The 12499-nt window shown below is 40.9% G+C and overlaps 1 protein-coding gene across 1 annotated transcript; it reads left to right on the top strand.

Moving 5' to 3' along the window:
- The first annotated feature begins 1305 nt into the window (after positions 1–1305).
- Positions 1306–11048, top strand: ZNF846 (zinc finger protein 846). The gene is given in 8 exon segments (XM_028521300.2): positions 1306–1677; positions 4538–4756; positions 5071–5291; positions 6113–6233; positions 6704–6787; positions 8879–8961; positions 9439–10193; positions 10195–11048. Coding segments are annotated over 6 exon segments (1389 nt in total). The 5' UTR covers positions 1306–1677; positions 4538–4756; positions 5071–5258; the 3' UTR covers positions 10508–11048.
- The last annotated feature ends 1451 nt before the right edge of the window (positions 11049–12499 follow it).

The raw sequence follows: 12499 nt of genomic DNA, 5'->3' as shown, positions 1-12499 counted from the left end.
TATAGTATGTGAATTATAGCTTAAGAAAACTGTTACCAAACAAACAAAAATCTCCGCCCCCCAACCCCAAACCCTGGAACCAGAATCAGCCCATCTAGGTTTGATGCTTATTTTGTAGTGTAATGTCTTATGTAACTTTTTATATCTTGGTTTGTATTAATATTGTATTTCAAGGTTTTTGTGCGTTTTTTTTTGAGCTTGAAATTTAGTTTTTATTTTCCATTTGCATTGCTTAAAAAGCATCCCATACTATTTGTAACAACCCCCAAAGTGGAAACAACCCAATGTCCATCAACAGATGAATGGATAAATGTCGACATATCCATACAATGTAATATTACTCAGTTATAAAAAGAGATGAAGTAGCCCTGGTAGTATGGCTCACTTGGTTGGGCATGTCCTGCAAACCAAAACATTGCTGGTTTGATTCCTGGTTGGGCACATGCCTGGGTTGTGGGCTCCATCTGGCCAGGGTGTGTTGATCCACGTTTCTCTTTCCTCCTTCTCTTCCCCTCTCTCTAAAACCAAAAATAAATATAAATATTAAAAAAGAGATGAAGTACAATTTCATGCTATAACACTAACGAACCTTTAAAATACATGTAAATGAGCCCTGGCTGGCGTAGCTCAGTGGATTGAGCGCAGGCTGTGAACCAAAGCATCGCAGGTTCGATTCCCAGTCAGGGCATGTGCCTGGGTTGCAGGCCATGACCCCCAGCTACCGCACACTGATGTTTCTCTCTCTCTCTCTTTCTCCCTCCCTTCCCTCTCTAAAAATAAATAAATAAAATCTTTAAAAAACCCCAAATGTGCTTTAAAAATAAAATATATGTAAATGAAAGAAGCCAAAGATTACATATTTTAAGATTCCACTAATATGAAATGTGAAGACTAGACAAATCCATAGAGACAAAAGGTAGATTAGTAGTTGCCTTGGGCTGGAGAGTGAGGTAGGGGATTATGGCTAAGAGGGTAAGAAATCCCCTGGGTTTCTTTTTGTGATAATGAAAATGAACCAAAATTGATTGTGGTGATGGATGCACAACTCTGAATATACTAAAAGCCACTTAATGGTACACTTTAAATGGATTAATTGTATGCTATGAGAAATGTATCTCAAAACTAAAGGTCTAAAGAAAGAACTGGGTGAATTGAAGGGATAGACCATTTTATGGACTAGAGACGCCACCTAAGTACTGCAGGTCTGTATCCCGGCCTTAGGTCTTCGGATCTCGGAGCTCCCGAGGCTCCGCCCCTTACTCTGAGGGTGTACTGACCTGAAGCGGAAATTCTGGTGGGCTTACGGGTCACTCCAAGTTCCTCTGGGTGTCTGAGATAGGTTTTCTCGCCTGTCGGCATCAGGGCTGGTGCTTAGGCCAGCCACTCCCGCTGCCCAGGAGTCACCGAGCCTACTCCTCGCCAGTACCCCTTGCCTGAGGATTCCCGTGGCCGCCACTATTCTTCTGAGAGCGGTGCCCGCTCTGCCCGCGGGGTCCGGGCCGTGGCACTGAGTCTTGGGTGGAGGTAGGGCTTTTCTCCACCCGCCATGCGCCTCTCTTCAAAAGCTGGCAAATCAACCTTTCTGCCTTTTTTCCAGAGGGGAAAGCATTTCCTTTTTTTTGGGAAATGGCCCCAAGGTCGTCTTCTCCTGACCGACCGGCGATGCAGTGCGTCCCGGTGAGCACTGGCCAGCAATGCCTGGGCTGTGGGCTTCCGTTATTGAAGTTTGATAAGTTATTTAGGTGTTACCTGGTCGTCCATTGATCGCTTGTTAACATTTTGCCTACTGTGTTTCTGCGTCTCTCTCCATGTGTGTTTATACATTCTTTGAGAGCAAGGTGATTTGGCCTTTAATCACCTTATTTGGCCTTTAATAACTTTGGTTAATTGCCTCACATGTAACAACGAAGAGTTATGTAATAACTCCTACAGATTAATACCCAAAGTGAAAATGCAAGGGAAAAATGAGCAAGAGGTTTAGATGGGCTCTTTGGTAAAGGACAACAAGTATGTGAACAGGTGCTTGATATCATCAGCAACCAGGAAAATACAAATTAAAACCACGGTGTGGCTCTGACCGATGTGGCCTAGTGGATTGGGCGACGTCCTGCAAACTGAAAGGTCGGGTTGATTGCCTGTTAGGGCACATGCCGGGCTTGCGGGCCAGGTCCCTGTTGTGGGGGTGAGTGAGAGTCAACTGGGGGGTGTTTCTGTCCCTCTCTTCCTTCCTCCCTTCCCCTTTCTTTAAAAATAAATAAGTAAAATATTTTAAAATATCCCTACAGTATGGTAAGTACTACACACTGAATGGTTAAAAGTAAAACTAAAAAGAGTGACCTATGCATACACTGTTAGCAGAAACACATTTAAAGAGTATCAACTAAATATCTGTTGGTAACAGACCAGTAAGGCATGCACATGTGTACCAGTTAAACATAAAGTTTATAGCATCATGATTTGGGGCATCCTAAAGTGGAAATAACTCAGAGTGTATCAAGAAGCCCTGGTTGGGTGCTCAGTTGGTTGGGGCTTTGTTGGGCTATGCAAAGGTTGCAGTGTAATCCCACTCTGGGCACATATAGGAATCAACCAGTGAGTGCACGAATGGGTAGAACAACAGATCAGTGTCTCTCTCTCAAATCAGTAAACAAAGATTTTTTAAAAAGTGGATCAAGAGAAGACGGATGAACTGTGGCATACATTTGCCGTGGTATAAACTTCAGCAAAGAAAAGGACCAAACCATAGGTAGATAGATGAAATAATGGGAACCTCACAAATATGTTGAATGAAAGTAACCAGACACACACACACACAATGCATGCTGTTTGGTACTGTTTCTTTAAAATTCAAAAACACACAGAATAGCCTCAAGTGTTAACTGTCAGGATAGTGGTTGTGATAGGGAGGCATGGAGTTAGTAATTTGGGAAAAAGACAAGGAGTATGTTTGAGATGCTGGATATGGGTGTGTTCTACTTCTTGGCCTGAATGCTGCCAACCTGGGCCTGATCATTTCTTGAGAGTTCATAGATTTTTTTTTTCACGATTGCCTCCCTTAATTGTATGTATGCTGTAAGTCAGTAAAAGAATTTCAAGAAATGGAACTGAGAAATACACAAGTAGAGCAAAATATACTGGAGGAGCAAAAATAAAATCAATACTTAATGGGAAAAAGAACTGATCAGTAATATGAAAAGGTGACACATACATAATAATTTTTGTAGTTAACTATGAGGTAATATGGAGGACTTTAATTTCAACATAAAAGAAAAATGATTCAAACCCTGTTGGAGTGCTTAACATTAGAAATGCATTTTGAGTTTTTTTTCTAAAATCCTGATATTCAAGTTAGGATGTCTCAGTCAAAATTAGAACCCTAATTTTGTAAGCAAGATATCAATTACCAGTCTTCTGAAGTTCTATGTTTATCTTATCCCCAAGTAGTCTTATCTCTGTATCAGGATTATATTTTTGTCTGTGTGGTACTCCTTATACTTTAATGGGATTGATTCTGTCTTCAACTATACGGCTCATCCCCAACTGATACCAATTATCTGCTCATTATCTGCATTACCCAGTTGAACTATGAGATGCTTGTTTCCTCCTTAGTGCCTAGTGCCTGGGCTAGCATAAGAAAGGCCCTTATTAAATATTTGCTGAGTGAGTGAAGAAATGAGACTGAGGGAGGCAAAGGTTCCAAGTCCAATCAAGCTCCAGCAGGGGTACTCAGGGAGACTTCAGATTTCATAAAATTTTTTGTATTTCTCTTCATGATGTGTAGTAGAGGGTCTAAAGTGAATTCTGGTCATGTCAGGAATTACAGCCACAGGAGATCTGGTGCTTGACACACTAACCTGTGTGTACTCTTGGCTCACATTTCCTAATTGGTGATTTTGGGTCAATTACGAATCATATGTGAGCCTTAGTTTTCTCATTTATTAAGTGACAGTATTAGTACCCAACTTGGAGGGTTGTTTGGACAACTAAAGGAATTTATATATGTAGAACTACTTAACAGGTGCTCAGTAAATGGCAGTTATTAATATTTGCATAGTAAAGTATTAGTTTTTAATTTTTTTATATATTGACTTGAGAGAGAGGAAGGGGGTGGGGGTGAGAGAGAGAGAGAGAGAGAAATACCAATTTGTTGTTCTACTTATTTATGCATTCATTGGTTGATTCTTGGATTGCCCTGACCAGGGATCGAACCTGCAACCTTGGCATATTGAGAAGATGCTCTAACCAACTAAGCTATCTGGCAAGGGCAGTATTAGCTTATTTAAAAAAAATTTTTTTTAATTTAATTTTTTAAAAAATTTTTATTTATTTATTTTTAGAGAGGGAAGAGAGGGAGAGAGAGAGAGAGAGAGAAACATCAATGTGCGGTTGTTGGGGGTCATGGCCTGCAACCCAGGTATGTACCCTGACTGGGAATTGAACCTGCGACACTTTGGTTCGCAGCCTACACTCCATCCACTGAGCTATACCAGCCAGGGCAGTATTAGCTTTTAATGACTGTCGCATGTTTCATCTGCAGAGAGATGGCTAAAAAGTGGTGTTTGGCAATTGAAAAAACCTCTGTTGCTTGATGATTGACATTGCAAACCAGTTACCTAGACACTCTAGTATATGAAGAGAAAATGAGATCAACCCTTAATTTAAATTCAAAAGCTTCTGCTGATGAAGAAATGGAATGTTCTGGGAAACCTCACTGTCGGATTCCCAGTGTGCCAGCCATTGATTTGACCTGTGAGTGGTGAGTTCTTTTTGATGCTCTCCAACTGTCTATATAATTTCCTCACAAGTGGCACATCCAGTGCTCAGGGGCTGAGCCGTCATGCAGTGGGCCATGTAAGCAGGATTGAAATGGCCAGGTGTGTATAAGTCAGGTTCCTGGAATTGGGATGCAAGAAGGTGAGTATGTGTTTTTTGGGGGAAAGTATTTATGACTCTTACCATGTCTGTTAAACAGCTCTGCCTTTCTGCACTTTAATGTGTGTACTCTAAGATGAAATTTTTAACCTGTTCCTCATGGGTAGCAAAATACTACAAACCATTTTCTCACTCCAGGTAGCTCAAAGGTGCTTTGTCATATTATGGAAGTAGTGTTCATGGTGTGTTATATGCATGGCCTGGGACAGCTTAGGGGCATGTGATTGTTGGAACTGGACTGGCCTGGAAGTCTGTGCCATTCTTCTCTCTGAGGTCATCTTCCCTGGGGTCCTTTCTGTCCCCGTGAGAGGAAAATTGAGGCAAGGATGGTAACTGCGTTACCGATGGATTTTTCTCAGGTGAGTAGAAAGTTGACCTTTCTTCAAAATGTCATGTTTGTTTCTATCAGGCAGCCCTGACCCCAAGCTGCTTAAAGCATTATGACCCTGCTTAAAGAATGACTCTCAGTGAATTTCTGTAGGAATCCTGCTATCTCAGTTCATGTGTGCTGGAAATGATTTTTTTAAACGATTTTATTTATTTATATTTATTTTTAGAGAGGGAAGGGAGGGAGATAGAGAGAGAGAGAGAGAGAGAGAAACATCAATGTGCGGTTGCTGGGGGTTATGGCCTGCAACCCAGGAATGTACCCTGGCTGGGAATCGAACCTGGGACACTTTGGTTCCCAGCCCGCGCTCAATCCACTGAGCTACGCCAGCCAGGGCCTTGGAAATGATTTTTTTAATCTCAGATAATTTAGTGATTCTTTCTGATCCTCGATCATGCTTATTGTTTTGCCCAGTATTATGACAGATCTTGTGGAAGGAAATGAAGATATCTAATCTTTTGAAATTTGTGTAGCTGTGGAAGTTCTTTTGTTACTAGATTTTACAAAGTGTTGCATTGTGTTCAGTGCTAACAGCAGCCTATAAGTAAAGAAGGAATAAAGCATGAAGAGCCCATGGTAAGGCTGTGGTAAGAGAAGTTCAGTACATGCCAGTGATGCTGGTAAATCCATGTGACTGGGTGTAATCACCAGACAGTATCTAAAGCTAGAGAGAAGAGGTCTGGGCTCAGGAATACTGTAGGCCTCTGGTCTACCTTCCTCAGTCCCTTATCTTTCTGAGGACATCCGTGAAGATGGTACTCAGCTAAAGCCAGCGTGTGTTTGATGGTTTAGCACTTAGTGACCTTTGAGGATGTGGCTGTGGACTATGAGGAGTGGATGTTATTGGATCAAATGCAGAGAGATCTCTATAGAGATGTGATGTTGGAGAACTATAAGAATCTCATTACTTTAAGTATGGCTCACATTGTTTCTTTACTGAGTCCTTTATGAAATGAAAGTTTCTGAAGTACCTTTGCTGTCAAATTGGAAAACTGCGATAAACAAGACAGACATAGTCCCTGGTTTCATGGGCCTTTACTGTCTAGAGGATTTGCCATGAAAATGAAGTTCTATGTAAATAAATGACTTTATTTCCTTTAGGGACTAATAATCTTAAGACTTTAAACATGTGTGAAGTTGGACATAGTTTTTAGGTCTTAGAGACCTACAGGCATTTGAGGGTAGAGAGAGAGAATGTGCTTGGATTTCTGTTTCTTTTAAAACAGTTTTATTGGATTTATTCAAAATTTTGCTAGATTATTTTGCTCTTTCTAAAGTGAGACTTCACTGTCTTGAGAAACCCTGGAGGCTAAGGGGTTGGTTCTTAGTTCAAGGATATGTTTTTCACTTCTTGCAAGATCCTCTGCGTATTTTCCCCTTAAGCAGGGTATGAGCCATGCAAACCTGGTGTCAACTCTGGATTGGAAGGAGCAGAAGAACTGAGGACAGGAACTGGAGTTCTGCAGGGTGAGTTCACAAGCAGACAGCTTGTAAAGAGCAGTGCTAGCCTGGGAAAGGTCCAGTACCTTTGCAAATGCCACTTTGCAAACTTTTAAAGGTATATAGACTCTTTTTCTGAGAAGGTTGAGGCCATTTGGTTTCTGAGTTTCCTCAGGAAGCTTCAACTTCCCTTTACCCTTAATTTCCACTGATCTCAGCGTTTTTGTGTTTTCTCAGAAAGATCTGTTTGGCTTATTTGAAAATTTCATTTCTTGCAGGTAGCTCTTTTCCCAGTACCTTCCTATCTTGGCGTCCTGATTCTATCATCTTTTTTGTTTACTGACAGCCTGAGTTTTGCCTTAAGCTTTATAAATTGCCTACAGTTTTGACAGTATACCCTTATTATTACCGAATGCCTAACACAGCCACACTTTTTGTGGCCCATCTTTCTTTTTGTTTCACCTTTTAAAATTATGTTTCATTCATATTTAGACATACACATGTGCCATATACTTTATTTCAAGGTACAACATGCATGCATAAGCCATTTTAGTGAGTATAATTCATGGATATTGAGTACATTCACAGTGCTAGGCACCCATGAGTTCTTTTTAGTTTCAAGATATTTTTATCATCTCAAAAGGAAACCATGTACTCAAGCAGTCATCCCCATTTACCTCTCCTGCCAGTCCCCGCAACCACTCATCTGCCTTCAGTCTCTGTGGATTTACCTATTCTGTATATATCTTATAAATGGAATTATACAACATGTGAGCTTTTGTGTCTGGCTTTTTTCACTTAGCATAGTGTTTTCAAGGTTCATCCATGTTGTGGTATGTATCAGCACATTCCTTTTTATGGCTGAATAGTGCTCAGTTTTGTGACTATATCACATTTTGTTTATCTGGTTATCCTTTGATGGACTTCCCCCCCCCCCACCTTTATCAATTGTGCTGTGAACATTTGTGTACAAATACTTGAATATGTGTTTTTAGCTCTTTTGGGTACATAACTAGGAATGGAATTACTGGGTCATGTGGTTATTTTATGTTTAACTTGTTAAGGATTACCAAACTATTTTACACAGAGGCTGTACCATGTTACACTCTCACCAGCAATTTAGTGACTTTCATCCATTATGTTTTGTATGTTTTACATATTTTTTAGTGTTGACCCTGAAATACATGTTCTGTTAGCTTAGTCATTACTTTACAATGACAGAAATTCCTTAAATGCCTTAAGTCAAGAAAAGAAAACTAAAAATTCTTTTTTAATTTTTGTTGATTGTTTCTGGGTTGAGCCACTTCTTCAATGCTTAGCCATGTCCTTTGCAACTCTTCCTTAGCCTTCCTTTCTTGCTTAAGAGCATTCTTAAGGTCATTTGGAGGTGGAAGCTTTTGGTCCTCTCCAGCCTTTTGGAGCAGGCACCCCACCTTGGGTATGCTCACAGACTTCTTGATTCCCTTGGAAACACTCAAGTTTTTAAAAGCCCTCATTCACCAACAGATAACACCCCCAACTTGTTTCTTTTGAGGTTTGTCCCAACCCTTTTCTATTTCCTTATGCTTTTGTGGCCAATACCTCACCTGCACCTGTGTACACTTTCAGCAGGAGCCTCCTGGAATGCTTCCTCACTCCTGGGAACTCTTAGTGAGTGGATATAAAGGGGGGCTACTAGTCTCCCTTGTACTAGTCTCCAAGGAAGGTGCCCAAGAGATCAAAACACACAATGGCAGTTCTTTGAGAACAAGGCCCGTATTGCTCCTTTTGGTACCAGCAACTTGCTCAAGGAGTGTGTCCTGCCATCTCTGTGGCTATAGCTTCTCTGGAGAGTGTGGGTGGCAGGTGGCAGGTTTACCTGCCAAAACACCCTCTTGGGGAAATATGGCTGCTGCTTTCTTTCCTAAGTGTCTCTTGGCTATTGTACCTTTTGATGAGATTCCAAATTCTGCAAGAGTTGGTTCTGATTGTTTTTGTAAGCTTGTTGTTTTCTGATGGGAAGGAGCCCTGGAGTTCCCTGTGCACCGTGCTTTGTGATGTCATTTTCTGTGCAATACGTTTTTGAACCAGTTGATCCTACAATTTTTCTCCAAACTTCAATTTTTCTACTTCTTTTAGCCTTGGATTTACAACTCAAAACCAAAGCTTCCACACATCTTCAAGATATTTCTGTGGACAAAACATCAAATAGAATACAATTGGTAAGATCTCCAAGAAGTGATTTTTGTCCTCCACATCAGGGCCAAGAGTAAAAAATCCATGCAAATTACATGAGATAAATGCTATTTATCCAGAGAAAGCAGAGTCTGTGAAAAGAATCTCTGAATATTAAGAATTTGAGGAGCACTGTAAACTTACTTCAAATCTGTTTATCCACAGAGATCTCACAAATAAACACCCACATATATGTAATTCTGTTGTCCAGTGTTTGAAACCCAGTTTGGTTTAAGTAATTACCAGAAAAACTCTCTAAGGTGCTCTGTGAAAGTAGAGAATATACTGTAGGCTACTGTCCTCAACTTGAACTAACTGAAAAAAGGACAGAAACTCTGTATACTGAATGGAAATAGGGGAAAAATAATTATGATAATGATTCCAGTGCATAAAAGTTGTGATGGGGGGACATTCTGTTATAGTGAGTGTGGACATGTCTTTAATGATTGTTTATATGTTAACAGGAGAGAAACAGGGCTGCAGTGAACCAGTGTGGGTCCAACTTTTGTGGAAAAGTATTCAGTGAACACCCATTTCCTGTGACTCACCTTAGACACAAAACTTGTAAGGGTAAGCAGAGTAGAAAAGCCTTCAAAAATAACTTTATTCAGACCTTCAAGGCAATCCACACTGGGGAGAAAACTTCTGAGTGTGTTCAACCTGAAAAAGCCTCCAGTCAGCTTTCACATCTTACTGGGCACCAAACAACTCAGACACGAGGGATATTGTGTGAATGCAAAGATTGTCAGAGAACATTTGATAGTCAGTCATTGTTTATGTCACAGATGAGACACCACCCTGGAGAAAAACCATATGAATGTAAAGAATGTGGGGAAACCTTCACCCATTCCTCAGGCCTTACAGATTATATAAAAATTCACAGTGGAAAAAGGCCCTATAGGTGCATGGAATGTGGAAAAGCCTTTACTCGATCCATAGGACTTATTTTACACGTATGGATTCACAGCGGGGAAAAGCTGTGTGAATGTGAGGAATGTGGAAAAGCCTTTATTCATTCTTCATACCTTACAAAGCATGGAAGAACTCACAGTGGGGAGATGCCATATCTATGTAAGGACTGTGGGAAAGCTTTCATCCATTCCTCAGGACTTGTCTTACACATGCAGACACACACTGGAGAAAAACCCTACGTGTGTAAGCAGTGTGGGAAAGCCTTTAATAATTCTTCAATGCTTAACCAACATGTAAGAACACACACTGAAGCCATATGAGTGCAAGCAGTGCGGGAAAGACTTCACTCAGTCATCAGGCCTTACTATCCATGTGAGAACTCACACTGGAGAGAAGGCCTACAGATATAAAGAATGTGGGAAAGCCTTTAGATATGCCACATGCCTTAATATTCACATCTGAACTCACACTGGAGAGAAACCATATGCATGTAAGGAATGTGGGAAGGCCTTCACTCAACTGTCAGCACTCACTAAACACCGAAGAACTAGGGCATGCGAAAAAAACCTGAAATATTCCTCAGACCTTAGAATTTATTCACATCTAAATTCATCTGGATAAAGACCTTATGAAAGTAGCTCTTTCTCTTCAGTGAGGTGGCTGAGGTGGGGAGCAGCCTCCCCAGCAGGTGCAGAGATGCAGATCTTTTCGAAGACTCTGGCAAGACCATCCCCCTGGAGGTAAGCCCAGTGACACCACTGAGAATGTCAAAGTTAAAATCCAAGACAGGGAGAGCACCCTACCCAACCAGCTGCATCTGTGATTTTTCTGGGCAAACAGCTGGAGGATGGCTGCACTCTCTCAGAATATAGTATCAAGGAAGAGTTCACCCTGCACTTGGTGCTTCCTCTGTGGGAGGCATCATGGAGCCCTCCCTCTGCCAGCTCACCCAGAAGTACAATCGCAACCAGATAATCTGCCACAAATGTCACATCCATCTGTACCCTTGTGCTGTCTAGTACTCCACAAGAAATGTGGCCACACCAACAACCTGTGCCCCAAGAAGGTCAAATAAGGCCCCTCCATCACCTTTTCAGCCCACAGGGTACACCTGCCTGAACCTTGGCCCTTAGGCCTCAGTAAAGTTTCCCTTTCATTGGGGGAAAAAAGACCTTATGAAAATAAATGATGTGGACCCCAGCTTCTGGGGTCCGTCACATTGTGGATGAGACACAAGACATTCACATGGACTACCGAGTCCTTTGGAGGAAAAGGGTGAGCATAGCTTTTCTCTCAAGAGGCGCAAAAGCTGAGGCCCTTGCTGTGACTAGCCTTTATTGGGTTTTTCGGCACATTTCATGATGGTCCTCATTTGCTATGCACATGTTGGCTTTAGGTGGTTACCTTTTACAGAAAACAAAGGAGATGATGCCACTAATCACATCACAGAAGAATATTTGCAAATGAAAAGGGAAAAGTAGTTGAACCCATTACACTCATCCTTGGAAGGTTTGGCATGGATTTTAGGAAGTTACTTTGCAGTAAACGTTTGCTGCCTCAATTCAGGGTGAGGGAGTTTTAGCAAAAATAAGTCTCAAAGTGGCCTAGGTACATTGCAGACCTGATTCACCATGGGAGAACCTATCTGTGGGGGATAGATTTTGTGCATCTCCAAGTGGGAGCTGGGACCATACCATGCAGAATGGTCTCCTACAAATAAAGAATATTAAAAAGCTTTAGTCAGGTTTCATCCTCACATGATATGGGGGAACTTACTCAGAGCAGAAATTCCACTCATATAAGGTATGTGAGAGAGCAGTAATTGTTCATACCTTAGAGAATATGTAAGAACTCACACTTGAGAGAAAAACTTCTGCTATATAAGGCATGTGCAAAAGCCTTTTTGGTTAATTTTTGTTTTAACATTACTTTTACATATCTAAAATTACTATAACAGCCATGTGAAGGTAAGGCTGACATACAGCCTTAAACTATTTTGCATGTTCTAATAGCGCATGACAGCTCAAGTCAGGAAAACCATGTGTGTGTAAAGAATGTGGTATAAAACCTTTACTTAGTGTTGAGGACTTGATGTCCACGTGAGACTGCAGATGGGCATAAACCCTGTGAGTGGAAAGGGTACCGGAAGACCCACATGTGCTGCTCACATCTTTTAAGAACTCAACATTTAAAAACTCTGTGGAGAAAGTCTTCAGAAATTCCTGAAAGCTTCAACGTGCAAGACGTCTCATGAATGTAGGAAATGTTAAAAATTGTTCAGGTGTTAACGAGTAAGTCATAACATGGAGTGGAAAGAAAACTTATGAGGGCAATATATGTGGGAAATGTGTATTTCTGCCTCGTTAATATTTTTTGGTAATCTCACAGAGGCAGAAAATGTTACAAATGCTAACATACAGGAATGCATAAGTGAGTGTATTTTTTGGCTTTCAACCTTTAGTAAAATGATAATTCACACTGGAGATAAATTGTGATTGTAGGGTACATGGGAAATAGTGTATCTGTTTTATAAATCTTACACTACATGTGAAAATGCACCTGGAAAGAAACTAAATGAATATAAAAGTGTTGGAATGTTTTTTGGTAGATACA

This window comes from Phyllostomus discolor, chromosome 8 (genome assembly GCF_004126475.2).
Source record: "Phyllostomus discolor isolate MPI-MPIP mPhyDis1 chromosome 8, mPhyDis1.pri.v3, whole genome shotgun sequence".
NCBI classification, from domain to species: Eukaryota; Metazoa; Chordata; class Mammalia; order Chiroptera; family Phyllostomidae; genus Phyllostomus; species Phyllostomus discolor.
The sequence above is the reverse complement of the archived record's forward strand: the minus strand, read 5'-3'. Positions and strand labels throughout refer to the sequence as shown.